This window comes from Oncorhynchus kisutch, linkage group LG6, assembly GCF_002021735.2.
Source record: "Oncorhynchus kisutch isolate 150728-3 linkage group LG6, Okis_V2, whole genome shotgun sequence".
NCBI lineage: Eukaryota > Metazoa > Chordata > Actinopteri > Salmoniformes > Salmonidae > Oncorhynchus > Oncorhynchus kisutch.
The window spans coordinates 22,503,287-22,521,669 of record NC_034179.2 but is presented as its reverse complement, the minus strand read 5'-3'; the positions used below and the strand labels follow the sequence as shown (position 1 = coordinate 22,521,669).

General features: G+C 39.5%; 2 protein-coding genes across 3 annotated transcripts; one reads left to right on the top strand and one right to left on the bottom strand.

Annotated features, from left to right (window-relative positions):
• The first annotated feature begins 9,779 nt into the window (after positions 1-9,779).
• Positions 9,780-12,201, top strand: LOC109892521 (uncharacterized). Its single transcript, XM_020485108.2, has 2 exons — positions 9,780-10,039; positions 11,060-12,201. The coding sequence occupies exons 1-2, from the start codon at positions 9,910-9,912 to the stop codon at positions 11,869-11,871; spliced, it is 942 nt and encodes a 313-aa protein (XP_020340697.1). The 5' UTR covers positions 9,780-9,909; the 3' UTR covers positions 11,872-12,201.
• LOC109892523 (E3 ubiquitin-protein ligase RNF185-like) lies at positions 12,027-15,743 on the bottom strand. 2 transcript variants are annotated; one of them, XM_020485111.2, is made up of 7 exons: positions 15,592-15,743; positions 14,548-14,767; positions 14,372-14,390; positions 14,128-14,240; positions 13,961-14,012; positions 13,420-13,528; positions 12,027-13,297 (listed from the first exon to the last, which is right to left on the bottom strand). In XM_020485111.2, the coding sequence occupies exons 2-7, from the start codon at positions 14,712-14,714 to the stop codon at positions 13,200-13,202; spliced, it is 558 nt and encodes a 185-aa protein (XP_020340700.1). In that variant the 5' UTR covers positions 14,715-14,767; positions 15,592-15,743; the 3' UTR covers positions 12,027-13,199. The 2 variants fall into 2 exon arrangements, with proteins under 2 accessions (XP_020340700.1, XP_020340699.1); XM_020485110.2 differs by lacking the exon at positions 15,592-15,743 and adding an exon at positions 14,893-15,585.
• Positions 15,744-18,383: the final 2,640 nt, after the last annotated feature.

The following is an 18,383-nucleotide window of genomic DNA, read 5'->3' as shown; positions in this document are numbered from 1 at the left end:
ATATCCTTGTCTCATCGCGCACCAGCGACTCCTGTGGCGGGCCGGGCGCAGTGCGTGCTAACCAAGGTTACCAGATGCACGGTGTTTCCTCCGACACATTGGTGCGGCTGGCTTCAGGGTTGGGTGCGCACTGTGTTAAGAAGCAGTTAAGAAGTGTATCAGAGGACGCATGACATTCAACCTTCATCTCTCCCGAGCCCGTACGGGAGTTGTAGCTCCAGACAAGATATTAGCTACTAAAACAATTGGATACCACGAAATTGGGGAGAAAACGGGGTAAAAAAAGAGAAACAGATGTCCTCAAGTCCTCAACTGCCAGCTTAATTAAATACATTAATACATTAAATACGCAAAACACCAGTCTCAACGTCAACAGTGAAGAGGCGACTCCGGAATGCTTGCCTTTGTTGTTAACTGACCTGAAATTTTTGTCTAAAATGACATACCCAAATCTAACTGCCTGTAGCTCAGGACCTGAAGCAAGGATATTCTTGATACCGTTTGAAAGGAAACACTTTGAAGTTTGTGGAAATGTGAAATTAATATAGGAGAATAAACACATTAGATCTGGTAAAAGATAATACAATGAAGAAAGCATGTTTTGTTTGTTCCATCATCTATGAAATGCAAGAGATAATCTGATTTAGGACTCTAGGCACAATTTAGATTTTGTCCACTAGATGGGAACAGTGTACGTGCAAAGTTTTAGACTGATCCAATGAACCATTGTATTTCTGTTCAAAATGTTGTATAAAGTCTGCCTAATTGGTCAATATATACATTTTCAAGTTTTTGCTACTCTCCTCAAACAATAGCATGGTATGGTTTCACTGTAATAGCTACTGTAAATTGGACAGTGTAGTTAGATTAACAAGAATTTATGCTTTCTGCCCATATAAGATATGTCGATGTCCTGGGAAATGTTCTTGTTACTTGCAACATCGTGCTAATCACATTAGCGCACGTTAGCTCAGCCGTCCCGAGGGTGAAACACCGATCCTGTAGATCCTTAATTAAATAAAGGTTCAATAAAAAATAAATGATATAAACAAAAATGGTTGAATCCTGCAAAGAAACCACTACTAAAGGACACCAATAATAAGAAGAGACTTGGACCAAGAAACACGAGCATTGATTTGATGAGTCCAAATTTGAACATTTCTGTTCCAACCTCTGTTTCTTTGTGAGAAGCATAGTAGGTGAACGAATAATCGGTTTCCACAGTGAAGCATGGAGGAGGAGGTGTGATGGTGCAGGGGTGCTTTGCTGGTGACACTGTCTGCGATTTATTTAGAATTCAAGGCACACTTTAACCAGCATGGCTACCACAGCATTCTGCAGTGATAATCTATCCCATCTGGATTGCGCTTAGTGGAACTATAATTTGTTTTTCAACAGGACAATGACCCCAAAACACAGCTCCAGGCTGTGTAAGGGTTATTTGGCCAAGGACACTGATGGAGTGCTGCATCAGATGACATGGCCTCCACAATCACCTGACCTCAACCCAATTGAGATGGTTTGGGATGAGTTGGACCGCAGAGTGAAAGAAAAGCAGCCAACAAGTGCTCAGCATATGTGGGAAGTCCTTCAAGACTGTTGAAAAAGCATTCCTCATGAAGCTAGTTGAGAGAATGCCAAGAGTTTGCAAAGCTGTCATAAAGGCAAATGGTAGCTACATTGAAGAATCTAAAATATATTTTGATTTGTTTAACACTTTTTTGGTTACTACATGATTCTATATTTGTTATTTCATAGTTTTAATGTCTTCACTATTATTCTACAATGTAGAAAATAGTACAAATAAAGACAAATCCTTGAATGAGTAGGTGAGTCCAAACATTTGACTGCTACTGTGTGTATATATACAGTGGGGAGAACAAGTATTTGATACACTGCCCGATTTTGCAGGTTTTCCTACTTACAAAGCATGTAGAGGTCTGTAATTTTTATCATATGTACACTTCAACTGTGAGAGACAACTGTGAGAGACAAGATTCCGTCTTTCACAGTTGAAGTGTACCTATGATAACAAATTACAGACCTCTACATGCTTTGTAAGTAGGAAAACCTGCAAAATCGGCAGTGTGTCAAATACTTGTTCTCCCCACTGTGTATCTTCGGAAAGTATTCAGATTCCTTGATGTTTTTTCCACATTTTGTTACGTTACAGCCTTATTCTAAAATTGATTAAATTCGTTTTTTTCCTCATCAATCTACACACAATACCCCATAATGAGAAAGTGAAAACAGTTTTTTAGAAATGTTTGTACATTTATTAGAAATAAAAAAACTCGAAATTGAGTTCAAATGCATCCTGTTTCCATTGATCATCCTTGAGATGTTTCTACAACTTGATTGGCGTCCACCTGTGGTGAAAGCAATTGATTAGACATGATTTGGAAAGGCACACTTACTGTGTGCCCTCAGGCCCCTACTCCACCACTACCACATATCTACAGTACTAAATCCATGTGTATGTATAGTGCGTATGTTATCGTGTGTGTGTGTATGCATGTGTCTGCAAATGTTTGTGTTGCTTCACAATCCCTGCTGTTCCATAAGGTGTTTTTTTATCTTTTCTAAATCTAATTTTACTGCTTGCGTCATTTACTTGATGTGGAATAGAGTTCCATGTTGTCATGGCTCTATTTAATACTCTACGCCTTCCATAGACTTGGGGACTGTGAAGAGACCTCTTGTGGCATGGCTTGTGGGGTATGCACGGGTGTCCGAGGTATGTGCCAGTAGTTTAAACAGACAGCTAGGTGCATTCAACATGTCAATATCTCTCAGAAATAAAAGTAGAGATGAAGTCAATCTCTCCTCCACTTTCAGCCAGGAGGGACTAACCTGCATATTATTAATATTAGCTCTCTGTGTGCATCCAAGGGCCAGCCGTGCTTCCCTGTTCTGAGCCAATTGCAATTTTCCTAAGTCCTTTTTTGTGGCACCTGACCACAAGACTGAACAGTAGTCAATGTGCGACAAAACTAGGGCCTGTAGGACCTGCCTTGTTCATAATGTTGTTAAGAAGGCAGAGCATCACTTTATTATTGACAGACTTCTCCCCATCTAAGCTACTACTGCATCAATATGTTTTGACCAAGACAGTTTACAATCTAGGGTTACTCCAAGCAGTTTAGTAATCTCAATTTGCTCAATTTCAATATGATTGATTACAAGATTTAGTTGAGGTTTAGGGTTTAGTGAGTGGTTTGTTCCAAATACAGTGCTTTTAGTTTTAGAAATATTTAGGGATAAGTTATTCCTTGCCACCCACTCTGAAACTAACTGCAGCTCTTTGTTGAGTGTTGCAGTCATTTCAGTTGCTGTTGTAGCTGACATGTATAGTGTTGAGTCATCCGCATACATAGACACTCTGCCTTTACTCAAAGTCAGTGGCATGTCGTTTGTAAAAATGGAAAAAAAAGCAAGGGGCCTAAACAGCTACCCTGGGGAATTCCTGATTCTAACTGGATTATATTTGAGAGGCTTCCATTAAAGAACACCCTCTGTTTCTGTTAGACAAGTAACTCTTTATCCATATAATAGCAGGGGGGTGTAAAGCCATAACATATACAGTGCCTTGCGAAAGTATTCGGCCCCCTTGAACTTTGCGACCTTGTGCCACATTTCAGGCTTCAAACATAAAGATATAAAACTGTATTTTTTTGTGAAGAATCAACAACAAGTGGGACACAATCATGAAGTGGAACGACATTTATTGGATATTTCAAACTTTTTTAACAAATCAAAAACTGAAAAATTGGGCGTGCAAAATTATTCAGCCCCCTTAAGTTAATACTTTGTAGCGCCACCATTTGCTGCGATTACAGCTGTAAGTCGCTTGGGGTATGCCTCTATCAGTTTTGCACATCGAGAGACTGAAATTTTTTCCCATTCCTCCTTGCAAAACAGCTCAAGCTCAGTGAGGTTGGATGGAGAGCATTTGTGAACAGCAGTTTTCAGTTCTTTCCACAGATTCTCGATTGGATTCAGGTCTGGACTTTGACTTGGCCATTCTAACACCTGGATATGTTTATTTTTGAACCATTCCATTGTAGATTTTGCTTTATGTTTTGGATCATTGTCTTGTTGGAAGACAAATCTCCGTCCCAGTCTCAGGTCTTTTGCAGACTCCATCAGGTTTTCTTCCAGAATGGTCCTGTATTTGGCTCCATCCATCTTCCCATCAATTTTAACCATCTTCCCTGTCCCTGCTGAAGAAAAGCAGGCCCAAACCATGATGCTGCCACCACCATGTTTGACAGTGGGGATGGTGTGTTCACGGTGATGAGCTGTGTTGCTTTTACGCCAAACATAACGTTTTGCATTGTTGCCAAAAAGTTCAATTTTGGTTTCATCTGACCAGAGCACCTTCTTCCACATGTTTGGTGTGTCTCCCAGGTGGCTTGTGGCAAACTCAGAGATCCTCACTGAACTTCTGGAGAGAGTTTGCTGCACTGAAAGTAAAGGGGCTGAATAATTTTGCACGCCCAATTTTTCAGTTTTTGATTTGTTAAAAAAGTTTGAAATATCCAATAAATGTCGTTCCACTTCATGATTGTGTCCCACTTGTTGTTGATTATTCACAAAAAATACAGTTTTATATCTTTATGTTTGAAGCCTGAAATGTGGCAAAAGGTCGCAAAGTTCAAGGGGTCGAATACTTTCGCACGGCACTGTACGTTTTTTCAGCTGCAGACTATGATCGATAATGTCAAAAGCTGCACTGAAATCTAACAAGACAGCCCCCAATAATTTTATAATCAATTTCTCTCAGCCAATCATCAGTCATCAGTCATTTGTGTAAGTGCTGTGCTTGTTGAGTGTCCTTCCCTATAAGCATGCTGAAATTCTGTTGTCATTTTTTTTTACTGTGAAATAGCATTATCCGGTCAAACAATTTTTTCCAGAAGTTTATTAAGGGTTGATAACAGGCTGAAGGAGGCTTTACTATTCTTGGGTAGCGGAATTACTTTAGCTTCCCTCCAGGCCTGAGGGCACACGCTCTCTAATGGGCTTAAATTGAAGATGTGGCAAATAGGAGTGGCAATATCATCAGCTATTATCCTCAGTAATTTTCCATCCAGATTGTCAGAACCCGGTGGCTTGTCATTGTTGATAGACAACAATCATTTTTTCACCTCTTCCACACCGACTTTACGGAATTCAAAATTACAATTCTTGTCTTTCATAATTTCCTCCGATATACTTGGATATGTAGTGTCAGCGTTTGTTGCTGGCATGTACTCCCTAAGTTTGGTTATCTTGCCAATGAAAAAGTAATTCAAGTAGTTTGCAATATTAGCGGGCTTTGTGATGAATGAGCCATCTGATTCAATGAATGAAGGAGCCGAGTTGGCTTTTTTTCCCCAAAAATTTAATTTAAGGTTCCCCAAAGCTTTTTACTGTCATTCTTTATATAATTGATATTTGTTTCATAGTGTAGTTTATTTGTCTTTAGTCACATGATTTTTTAATTTCCAGTATGTTTGCCAATCAATTGGGCTGCCAGACTTAATTGCCACACCTTTTGCCTCATCCCTCTCAACCATACAATTTTTCAATTTCTCATCAATCCAAAGGAATTTAACAGTTTTACATGAATTTTCTTAATGGGTGCGTGCTTATTAGTACCTGGAATAAGTAGTTTAATAAATGCATCAAGTGCAGCATCTAGAGGAAACCAGGCACCACTCATCACCTGGCCAATGTCATACCTACGGTGAAGAATGATGGTGGCAGCATCATGCTGTGGGGATGTTTTTCAGCAGCAGGGACTGGGAGACTAGTCAGGATCAAGGGAAAGATGAACAGAGCAAAGTACAGAGAGATCCTGAATGAAAACCTGCTCCAAAATGCTCAGGACCTCAGACTGGGGCGAAGGTTCACCTTCCAACAGGACAACGACCCTAAGCACACAGCCAAGACAATGCAGGAGTGGCTTTGGGACAGCTCTCTGAATGTCCTTGAGTGGCCCAGCCAGAGCCCGGACTCTAACCCGATCAAACATCTCTGGAGAGACCTGAAAATAGATGTGCAGCCACACTCCCCATCCAACCTGACAGAGCTTGAGAGGATCTGCAGAGAAGAATGTGAGAAACTCCCAAAGTACAGGTGTGCCGAGCTTGTAGCGTCATACCCAAGAAGATTTGAGGCTGTAATCGCTGCCAAAGGTGCGTCAACAAAGTACTGAGTAAAGGGTCTGAATTCTTATGTAAATGTGATAGTGTATTTTTTATATATTTCTTTGTTGCAATAATGTCATGGTAATAATTTATTAAACATTAGAAAGAATAGAAAGAGAAAATGGGGTGGCTATATGTGTGGCTACACGTTATATGCTGTAGGCCTAAAAGGTGCCTTCAGTGAGAATTTGGGCTAAAACAATGGTATGTAGAACAATCTAGGCAATGCATGAACATGGCAAGGTTGAAAGAGAGACAAGGGGTCAGCAATTATATACCCAGGCCACCCAAAGATGACGTGAAGATCATTCTACAAATAACTGTCAGTAGCCTGGAGACCGGCCTGGAGTAGTTTTTCTTACTACCAAATCATTATAGCAAGAGGACCTTGAAGACAGGATAACATACAGTAGATAGCAAAGGAGCTGTTTACCCGAGAAGTTGGAGAGTTTGCTAGAAATAAAATGAGCTCATGATAAAAAAAATGTTAAAACACTTGTGAACATACAGCTCTATTTTATGTACCATAGATAGTTTATTAGTTCATTTCCCAGTGGAATTTCCAGCTTCACATACTGGAAAATGTCTGTCTGGAAGCATTTTATTTTAATGATTGCTGCACCAGCAGGTGTCTCAAGATAAAAAAATAAAAAAACATTTTGACAATAAGTAATTTACATAATCAAAATTGAATAGCAATATAATTTATTCTGAATCCATTATGGTTGTGTTTATCGTCTGTCAGTTGAACACATTCAACTGTTTTGACCTGGTTTATATTATTTATGGCTTTCAAGATACTTAAATTACTTCATTCTAATTTTGTAAACATACTGTAGGCGGGCATTAAATGTGATATGGATTATTACATTTATTTCAGTAAATGTAACACTGTAATCTTACATTTTCTCAATTGTTTGCCATAAGCTAATAACTGTCATGTCTGTTGTACAGTTCCCTCCGTAATTATTGGGACGGTGAAGCATTTTTTCTTCTTTTGGCTCTAAGACTATGAGGCTAAAGTGCAGACTGTCAGCTTTAATTTGAGGGTATCTTTCCTCCAGCATCTTCACAAGGTCCTTGGCTGTTTTTCTGGGATTGATTTGCACTTTTCCACCAAAGTACGTTCATCTCTAGGAGACAGAACGCGTCTCCTTCCTGAGTGGTATGACGGCTGCGTGGTCCCCTGGTGTTTATACTTGCGTACTATTGTTTGAACAGATGAACGTGGTACCTTCAGGCATTTGGAAATTGCTCCCAAGGATAAACCAGGCTTGTGGAGGTCTACAATTTTCTTTCTGAGGTCTTGGCTGATTTTTGGGGATTTTCCCCTGATGTCAAGCAAAGAGGCACTGCGTTTCAAGGTAGGACTTGAAATGCATCCACAGGTACACCTCCAATTGACTCAAATTATGTCAATTAGCCAAGAAGCTTCTTAAGCCATGACATAATTTTCTGGAATTCCAAGCTGTTTAAAGGCACAGTCAACTTAGTGTATGTAAACTTCTGACCCATTTGAATTGTGATACAGTGAATTATAAGTGAAAAAAATCTGTCTGTAAACAATTGTTGGAAAAATTACTTATCATGCACAAAGTAGATGTCATAACCGACGTGCCAAACTATAGTTTGTTAAGAAGAAATTTGTGGAGTGGTTGAAAAATGAGTTTCAATTACTCAATTGTATAGAATCATGTAGTAACCAAAAAAGTGTTAAACAAATCAAAATATATTTTAGATTCTTCAAAGTAGTCCCCCTTTGCCTTGATGACAGCTTTGCACACTCTTGGCATTCTCTCAACTAGCTTCACCTGGAATGCTTTTCCAACCGTCTTGACGGAGTTCCCACATATCCTGAGCACTTGTTGGCTGCTTTTCCTTCACTCTGCGGTCCAACTCATCCCAAACCATCTCAGTTGGGTTGAGGTCAAAAATTGGGGAGGCCAGGTCATCTGATGCAGCACTCAATCACTCTCCTTTGTCAAAATGCACAGAAATACACTTTCAACATCAAATATTAGAAGAGATCATAGTCTTGGTAAGATATGTCTTAGTGATAAGGTCTTTCACCGTGATATTTAGTGTATGTGTATCTCAAAATGTCAGGTTCTCTTAGCAAACATCCTAATGGCAATCATCGTACTGCTGGGATCAGGCATAATAGCCGGTTACTTCTATAAGAGGTCAGCTGAAGGTGGGAAATTAATTCCTCAGACATTCAACATGCATAGCAATGAAGAGGAACAAGGAAGGAATCAGAGATACAAATCACTGCGACTCTGAGCAGGTATAGAGGCGGTCCCAGTGCACATTTTTATGCTATAAGATATCACTGCACGGTTCATGGAGATCTATATTTAGCCAGCCAATCTGATTGGCCGTTTGCATGTTTATGATCTTAGGTCATCAAAGTGTAGTAGTTCAGCCTTTTATAACAGGGGGCTACTCATTTCGTATACAAGGATTCAGTTATTATCATTCAATTAGTTCAGAGAGGGATTGGCAGTGAACATCAGTTTGGAGCCAAATTAAGCAAATTGAGATGATCTATTCAACAATTATGTGAATGGATATTAAACAGCAGCCTGACTTGTGTCTTTATACCCAAGGACCAGAAGCTCAAGAGGCAAGTGAGCGAAAGTTGCCTACCTGTCTCTGGTTTCTCCAACCAGGCCTGTGAAATAATGGATGAGAATACGATGGCAGTCTGTGTCCAACAGACACCTGCTGAAGAGGAGGACAGGGTGCAGAAGGATGGAGAGGGGGACAGGGAGGGTGGTTGGGTGTGGACCCCCTAATGGATCAGACAGGTACCCCTAATGGACTAGCAGGTACCCTAGAGGTGTGAGAGGAGCAGGACGAATAGATGTGTTGTGGAATGATGCCCTTTCTCTTTCCTTTTCAAATGCTGTTTTTGAACACAGCATGTAAAAACTAAAATGTGTGGAGGCTCAAATAATGGGAATGGTACAGAAAAGGTCTCAGGACAGCAGCGGGCTGACTTCACACAATGAAGAGTTGTAGGAGCAATGGAAGATGTATCTACACAGAGTTTAATTATGGTTCTTCAGTGGTATAGGCTGTATGTTGAATAAATGCTAGTAGTGGCCTACATTATTAGGTAAATGGTTACTTTTTGTGCCTGTGATTTTGACAAAATGATACTTTCTTAATCAATTAAACATCCCATCGCATTATATTTTATATCATTTTCCAGTATCTCCGCTAATGTCTGGGCTGATATGACAGTTGTCATGACACACAATCAGATATTTAGAAAATTCAAATAACAGTACGACTTGAAATGAGACACAGCATTTGCAGATTTCTTCCATAGTTTGTTTGCACTTCATTTATAATCCAAATTTATTTAGCTATAGCCTAATGTCTGGTATATATTATATTATGTATATTTATGAGAGTTAGGTTGTTCCTGATGAGCACTCCTTCAAAACAGGTGTTCCAGAGATGGTTTATAAGGTTGCTATGTGCTTTGATTGGTTGTCCTCGGTCTAAAACTATTCAGAACACGGGATTGTACTGCCCTCTTGTGATGAGTAGGGATATGACAGAATAAGTAGGACGGGCAGCGCACGGACACGCATGCGGTAGCGGATCGGCTCGCGATATTCTGTACATACCGCTTTGACGTAACCACGCGGAAAGGCGGGGGACCGTCGCTTCCGCGCGCGACCGACCGCATTCTCAAGTCAAGATGGACGAAAAGTTGATATTGTCCGTTTTTAATTTTCCTGAGCTGTATAATACAACTTTGCCAGATTACCGCAATGGTGAGACAAGATCCCTTGCTTGGCGGAGAATCAGCGCGTTGACAGCTCTTCCAGGTAAACTATGGTGTTTCTACAAATCATCAAGTTGCGTTGATGCAAATGTTTGAGCTAATCTTAGCGAGCTAGCTAGTTTTAAGCAATCTGACTTGTTTTTCGAAATGGGGCAAGTTTAGAAATTATGGCTTTTGTTGTATTTTATACATTTTTATCACGTGAATAGCATCTGTATACGGTGAGTTTTAATGGCACATCGCCGCAAGAACCGCGTGAATCATATTACGTCAATGGGGAGGCAGACGAATTCGTGAGCGCAGCGGCGCAGACTGCAGACACCGCGGCATGAGGGGGAAAATGTTCCGTTCCCGACCCGCGCAATGAGCCACGAGTAGATTGGCATCGCATCTTCCACGCATTAATGAAATTAACTAACAAATGCCATCAAATGGAGAACACTGCACTTTTTTTTTTACCGACCAACTCAATGGTAGAGCCTCACATTTACAGTTTATAAGTAGGAACCCGATTAGGTTCCATCTATGAGGGAGTTATTTATTACACGCTGGCCGGGGTTGGCCCGGACAATGGCCGGTCACATCATCATGCGAAAGCGGGGTCGCCTTGGTCATGTTTTCAACAGGGTCCAGAAACATATTTTCCATCAAATGTTTAACTCGTTTTCGTTGGCAGATACTGCGTTTTTATCCAAAGCAATAACTTTTGCACGGGAAAACACAATCCTACTATTTACTCACGTCCATTTTTTTTGCCGACTTTGCGGTCGGACAGAGCGAGGCACGTACCTCAAACCCGGGAGGCAGCCCCGACGCCCCGGTGAGATTAATCGAACCCCCTCATTGGGATGGAGAGATGTGTTCACCTGAATGGTCTCGTTTTTTTTACTCATTGGCCAAAAATACATTGTTAATTATACTAGCTACTTGTAAATATTTGTTTCCATCCATTTAGTCAAATATTCTCCATGTTTAGCTAGTTCAATATGAAATGCATCAAATTAAGTATTGAGTATGATGAATCCATATTGCATAATTGATATCATTGATGTATCCCTTTTAGCTGAAGAGTGCAAAAGGAAATGGAAGAATCTAAGAGACCGATACTTCAAGGAAGTACGACAGGAGAAAAGGAGTAAGGAGGAGACAGGGGAGCGCACCACCAGTCGATGGAAATACAGACAACTTCTGAACTTTCTTCAACCATTCATTAAACCTAGAAACGGCAATGCAGACCATGACAACCAGGAAAGCCCTGATACAATCAATAAAAGCACACAGAGTGAGATCAAACCTGTCAAAACACTCAACACAGCCCTGGTAAACAACATGAAACCCCCTACAACCCAGGTTGGGACCATGTCGCAGCTAGCCTTTGTGACCCAGCAACAAGGCACCCAGATGGCCCAGCTGGCTTTCCTGGCCAAGCTACCACCAGGTGCCCAAATATCCCCAGCGCCCCAGCCATCCTCAGCTCCCCAGCTATCAACATACACAACCAGGAAGAGGCCTCAGACACGACAAGAGTCCCCTGCTTCACCATGTTCCTCAAGCACTCCTGCCAAGCTCTCCACAAAGAACAGGAGGCTGCTGGCCAAAGAGAAAGATCACAGATCAGATTCCATGATCCCTAACCGACAGTGTGACGAGGATGAGATGTTTCTTCTCAGCTTCGTTCCTGCCTTGAAGAGGCTAGCCCCACAAAAAAGATGTGAGACCAAAATTAAGATCCAACAGATAATGTATGAGGCAGAGTTTAGTGTAGATCAGCCATTGACTGTCAAAGACCCACTGGTGACAGTGTCCAATGAACTGCCAGAGCCCGTGCCTCAAGAAGACCAAGGGCCAGAGTCACAAGAAGAGCCAGAGACATAACTCATTCATTTTTGTAGGGTCTACAGGGGTTGTTCTCAGTGGAAGTTCTATTGTTTCTTTGGACCTAAAGTATTTTTTTGTAAAATATATTTCTCTCCTAAAACATGAAGAGCCAAGTTATTCATCTGTTTTTAGAATAATCACATTTTGTGGTATCATATTGAGAGATACTTTTATATTTTTCACAAGAGTTGATTAACAACCAAATCAATTATTTTAATAGATCTTAAAGCATTTTCTGTTATGAATGCAAGTTAACCCAATTGAAAATACAATGAGCTGTTATGTTTCTTTGAATGCCATTAAATGGTTGCAGCCTGATTAGAGAAACATTGACTACCCATACAAAGGTGTTTGTTTAAAGTTCTCAGTAGGATATGAAGCAAACAGTCTATTACAGATGCTTATGCTATTTTAATAATCCATTTTTTATATTCAACTTTTTATTACAGTGAGAAAGTGGTGAAGTAAAAATCAATTAGTGAGGGAGCACATCAAATAACAGCTTCTGTTACTAATGACATTCATCTTGATAGTTGTCTGGTTGAAGAAATCAAAATCTTTTACACCTTTTGCACCCCCCCCCCCCAAGTTCTTTATTATATAAGCATATGCATTAGAATTCTACATTTCCATTTGTACTAAATAAGTCTTACTAGTGGCAGACAATGACTATCATTCAACCAAAAATAGCTCCTTTAAATTGTAAGCTTATTTTCTGAAACATGAGAAATAGTTCGCAAAATAGCTCCTATGGCAACTGAGGACATACCAGTTAATATCATTCAATAACTTAAACCCATATCAATACTTTGGACTATTCCCTTGCTGACACCACAATGTCCTACTTACTGTATTGTTAATATGGCTGCATACTGGTAATGTTACTCAAAAGGCAATTGTGTCAACAATTTAAAAGTCTATCGCCAATTATACATCTCTTCCCGAATTGATATTCAGTTCAGAAACAGGACATACTGCTCATAATCTACATCCATACAAACACAGAGGGTATATCCGATACCTTACATTTACCGATTTGCCATTTTTTTCTTTTAAAATCTGGTTATATTTTGCCAGCCAAGGAAACTTTGTCTATTAAAAAACACACCATTGATGGAAATGAAGAGGTAGGGCCATTTTAAGACTTCTGTAGGATTCATAGTACAGATGTAATCAAACAGTTTAATCTCAATTACTGAAAATAAACCAACGGCAAGTTCAGAGGACAATACTTAGAATGTGGATCAAACAAAATCAAACAAGTATCTGGAAACAGAGTATTAAGAACTGTCCAAATTGAGCCTTAGTCCTGGCCGCCCAGACATTTATGTGATTAGTAGCCAAAACACAATCACCAGAGCCACAATTAGAAAGAGTTGGGACAAGAACTGTTCATCCATGTGCTGGGGGGTCCCAGGGGCAGCTGTGTGGGGTAACCAGTGGAGAATGAATCAACACTTTTCAAGGTAGAGGGGGCCATTCACAATACATTTTTGATTAAACATTGTTACAATACACAATGCTCAACCTACACAGCTAAAGTACCTGGGTGTGGTCTTCCATCATTGATGTTAAAAGCTGTAGAGAAAATGCCAAATGGAAAGGCACCAATGCCAAAAGACATCTGGAATCCTCCGTCTCCAAAGCCGAACCCCTGTGATGGGAAGAGAACCTTACAATAACATTGCACCAACCCAGGGTTATAACATGACTATTCCATATGTACAAAAAACTTGACTTTAACAGGTGTTTCGAGGGAGAGATGATGTGACGCAATCGCTAGTGCTATAAGTTTCGTCATTCTCAAGGGGTCAAATAGAGCTCTTCAGGCAGCACTTAATAGGTCCCAGTGAGAAAGTTAATTCTGCTAATGAATTCAGCTATGGGCGGGTTCACTACAGCATCCCGTGTCATAGTTTCATCATGAATGGGTAATGCAATACAGCAGCCAACATTGCAAACACAAGTGATACACAGTAGAACTATCTGTATTGAGCTTTGCTAACATCCTTGCTAAATAATTGTGCACAGTCTGAAAAGTGAGAGTAATGGCATGGTGATAGTGGTTGTATTACACAGTACTTACACGATTTTCTGGCTCTGGCCTCTGTCCTTGTGGTCGAGGAGGCGTTCGCTCCCTAACAATGAGAGACAAGTTGTTGACAACAGTTTGGGATGTGGAATTCAGAGTAAATAACTGAGGATTGTATGCAAACTGAGCTCCCTGCTTTAATGTTGAGTACACCAACCCACCGTGGGTCCTGCTGGCCTGTGCTTCCCCTGCCATATAGTGGGATGACTTTGTCTCGACTGATGCCTGCCTTGCACACTGGACACACTTGTCTGTTAGGTCTGGTCTCTAACCACTGCATAAACATGGGGGGGGTTCAGATTGGATGATATATTCAGAGTAGCAGTAAAACATCCATTGGTAAAGGGTCAGGTGGCAGCTGATGACAGTGGTTGTGTAAAATAAATGACGTATCAATTGACTTACCTGATGTAAACAGGGCCAACTAGGTGATACAAGGAATGTAAAGGATGGGAGAGAGAATATATTAAATTACTATATTGAATTATGTGCACAATACCCTCTCCTGAGTACCAGATAAGGAAGAATGTCCCTCAATCAATCACAAATACAGAACAGTCTCACGACAAGAGGGTGTTTACCAAAAGAGATGCCCACACAGACTGATCACCGCATCCTTGGAGGTGTCCAGGCAGATGTTGCATTCGAAGGTGCTGTCCTGATTGCCACCCTCCCCAGCAGCAGTCGAGCTGCTGGGGTTCTCAGTGGCGGTCGAGACAGTGGCTGGTGGAGGGGCAGGACTAGCCATTGTTTCCGCAGATCAGGAGGTAAAGTGGGGTGATGTATCTAGCCACCCCCTTGCTTGTAGATTAGTATGTGTAAATTAATCCAAACAGATGAGAATCGAGATATGCCAAAGTCAAACTTGCGTTATGATTTACACTAAATGTTGCTTAACAATGCTCCAATGGCGTTAGAAAACTTACCACATTAACTAACGTAGCAGCTAGAAACGTTGCGCGTTTCTAGAATAAATGTTGCTACTAGTTTAGCGAGCTATCGGCGTAACATCAAATCACATAATGGACTACCTCCTTGCGTTTTTCAAACAAATCTTCGGTGTCGTGGTTACAGATATCTAGATAGAAAGCCACCTATTCGTTCAAGTTACCAAGTTAAATTCAAGTTTCAGCTGATATCATCACTATAGTTAGCATCCAGAAGTTGTTTGGTGATTACTTGTGTATCTGCTGCTACGCCGATTGGTTACCAATGGCCGTGTTCGAGAGGCTCAAAACCGCAATGTATCATGGGTAAATTGTCTCTGACTGATTTACAAATAATATTAATTGAACATTGTAGTTTACTTCCCACCTCAATTGGAATGTGGCAAAAGCGATTATATGATAGGATAAATATGATTAAAGATGACCAATTCCGAAATCGCTCCGGCATTTCCTAGTTGCTAAAATTCGAATAGTTCGTCTAATTTCAGTTTGTGACAAAACAAGCAAGTATAGTGTAGAGAATACTTGTACCGTCTAAACCGCTGTGAATGATCTTTTCCATAACCCCAAATATTATATTTTCAACTGTTTTAAGCTGGTGAACAAAACGTAAAAACGGGAAACACAGATATATCATTCAGACTTGCTTTCAATGAGAATGACAGATTTATAACTCACATTTCCATGTGAATTTTGTCAGATACCCAAAAAAATACATAAAGCAGGTAAGTTCAATGGTAAATCTCGTCCTAAACTATGCTTTTTGCCGTTAACAAGGCGACCCAAAAACACCAACGGTGGCTGTGTTCGAGAGCATCAAAATGACTGCAGGGAGGCTGCCAACGGACTAATCTACAAATCACCTTGCATGATAAATAAAGACTAATTATCATTGGTAGATCAGTTAGTCACATTTTACCCATGATACATAGCGGTTTTGATCCTCTCGAACAACCGAGGTATAATAAGAACTGGAGACTGCATCCAAGATGTTTTGGGGGATTTTTTTTTTTTTTTTTTTGCATTACACAAACATTGTACAAAACAATGTACAGATATCACACATAACAAAAAAATACAAATAATAAATAAATCCAGAGAGACACAAAACAAGTATATTATGCTATAGATAAGTTACATTTTGACATACTGTAGACACTTCTTTAATACTTTGGTATTTATATATTTTTGTTGTGTTATATAACATTTTAAATAAATTAGGAAATGTTTTAAAATATCACATTTGGTAATGCTCATAGGTTTATTTTATTTGTTTGATTTCACCTTTATTTAACCAGGTAGGCTAGTTGAGAACAAGTTCTCATTTGCAACTGTGACCTGGCCAAAATAAAGCAAAGCAGTTCGACACATACAACAACACAGAGTTACACATGGACTAAACAAACATACAATTAATAATACAGTAGAAAAATCTATATACAGCATGTATAAATGAGGTAGTATAAGAGACTTAAGGCAATAAATAGGCCATGGTGGCAAAGTAATTACAATACAGCAATTAAACACTGGAATGGTAGATGTGCAGAAGATGAATGTGCAAGTAGAGATACTGGGGTGCAAAGGAGCAAGATAAATAAATAAATACAGTATGGGGATGAGGTAGATCGGATGGGCTATTTACAGATGGGCTATGTACAGGTGCAGTGATCTGTGTGCTGCTCCGACAGCTGGTGCTTAAAGCTAGTGAGGGAGGTAAGAGTCTCCAGCTTCAGAGTCATTGGCAGCAGAGAACTGGAAGGAGAGGCGGCCAAAGGAAGAATTGGCTTTGGGGGTGACCAGTGAGATATTCCTGCTGGAGCACGTGCTACGTGTGGGTGCTGCTATGGTGATCAGTGACCTGAGATAAGGCGGGGCTTTACCTAGCAGAGACTTGTAGATGACTTGGAGCCAGTGGGTTTGGCGACGAGTATGAAGCGAGTTTACTGATCTTATCACTAATATTATTTTCATATTCGTCCAAAATATTTCACTATGCAAACATTCACAAAATAAATGCTATATAGTCTCATTTTCCAATTCACAAAAGCCACATTCCTCTTCAACATTAATTCAATATTTCTAAATAAGACTATTACAAGGGTAACATCTGTGAAGGGTCTTGTAAGAGACTTCTCTTACTTTATCAGTTATCAAATATTTATGTGGATTAGTCCACTCACATTGCCATTTCACATCAAGATTCCCATTGAAAAATAGCAGCAGTGGTAAGCTTCCTGTTACTAATTTCTCAGACTAAATTGTTGTTAAATTTCTGATGTAATGTATTGATGCATTTCTACACTATCACTGTAATTTAGTGCATGTAATGAAATGCTTGATCGATCCTTCAGTAAAGTAAGGATTCTATTGGAATTAGCGTCATATTCCTTACACAACATAACAAAGTAATATTTGGCTAATAATTCATTGTAAGTATAAGGACTACCCTTATCATTTATAAGTTGATTAACCACGAATATATTATTTGCAAACCAATTATGGATAAATATGGTTTTATTTATTTTTCATTTCTATCTAATATCACCGTTTTTCCAAATAAAACATTTGTGTGGAGAGAAGTTGTGCTTGTATAACAAGGACCAGCACATTAGATCTTGTTTATGAAATGTTGCAAATTTTACAGGAAGTTTACGCACAGCATAAGTGCATTGGAGTAAAAAATGAAGCCACTCAATTTTCTGGAGAAAAAAAAGTGGTATTATATTCCAAAGACTAAAGTTTTTTGAGATACCTCTAAATACAATTCACTTTTGCAGTCGGTTAAACAGTCTAAAATCTAAAACATTAAGACCACCATCACAAATCTTGTTGGTAATATCCTACCTGATCTTGTGTGTCTTCTTTTTCCAAATGAAATTGAACAATAATTTGTGGAGAGTGGTACATGTAGAAGGTGAATCTCTAAAGATGTAAACAGATAAGATTCTCGAGATAAACCCTTTGCCTTTGACAGACTCTATCATGAAGAGATAAATCTCTTGCCAACCATGAATAACATTTATTTTTTATAAATTCAATTAAGGGATTTACATAAATGTATTTCATTTCATTAGTATTTCGGGTCATTTTGACACCTTAGTAGGTTACAACATCTTTGACAGTAATCTCACATATTCTAGGACTCACTGCATCTTTAAGTGCAAAAATGTACATTTTGCAATATTCAATACCAAACCTGACACTTCAGAGAAAAGCTCTACTGTTGTAGGGCTACTGGAACCTGATTTTAATTTATAAAAAAACAGGGTTGTATTGTCAGCTAACTGGGAAATCTTCACCTCATTATCACACACAATAATTCCTTCAAAATGACATTTGGTGACCATTGAATAAATAATTTGTGATACTAATAGTAATAAAAATGGTGAGAGTTTACCTTAAGCACTTTTACATAAAAACATGAAAAATAAAAGACTCACCTTCTGTGTTAGTGTGAAGTGACAGCATCT

Coding starts and splice junctions, on each gene's coding strand:
- LOC109892521 (XM_020485108.2), top strand. CDS start 9,910: ATGGACGAAAAGTTGATATTGTCCGTTTTTAATTTTCCTGAGCTGTAT. Junction 10,040..11,059: donor CGCGTTGACAGCTCTTCCAG/GTAAACTATGGT, acceptor TATCCCTTTTAG/CTGAAGAGTGCAAAAGGAAA.
- LOC109892523 (XM_020485111.2), bottom strand. CDS start 14,714: ATGGCTAGTCCTGCCCCTCCACCAGCCACTGTCTCGACCGCCACTGAG. Junction 14,013..14,127: donor ACAGGCCAGCAGGACCCACG/GTGGGTTGGTGT, acceptor TCTCATTGTTAG/GGAGCGAACGCCTCCTCGAC. Junction 13,529..13,960: donor GGCCAGAGCCAGAAAATCGT/GTAAGTACTGTG, acceptor TTCCCATCACAG/GGGTTCGGCTTTGGAGACGG.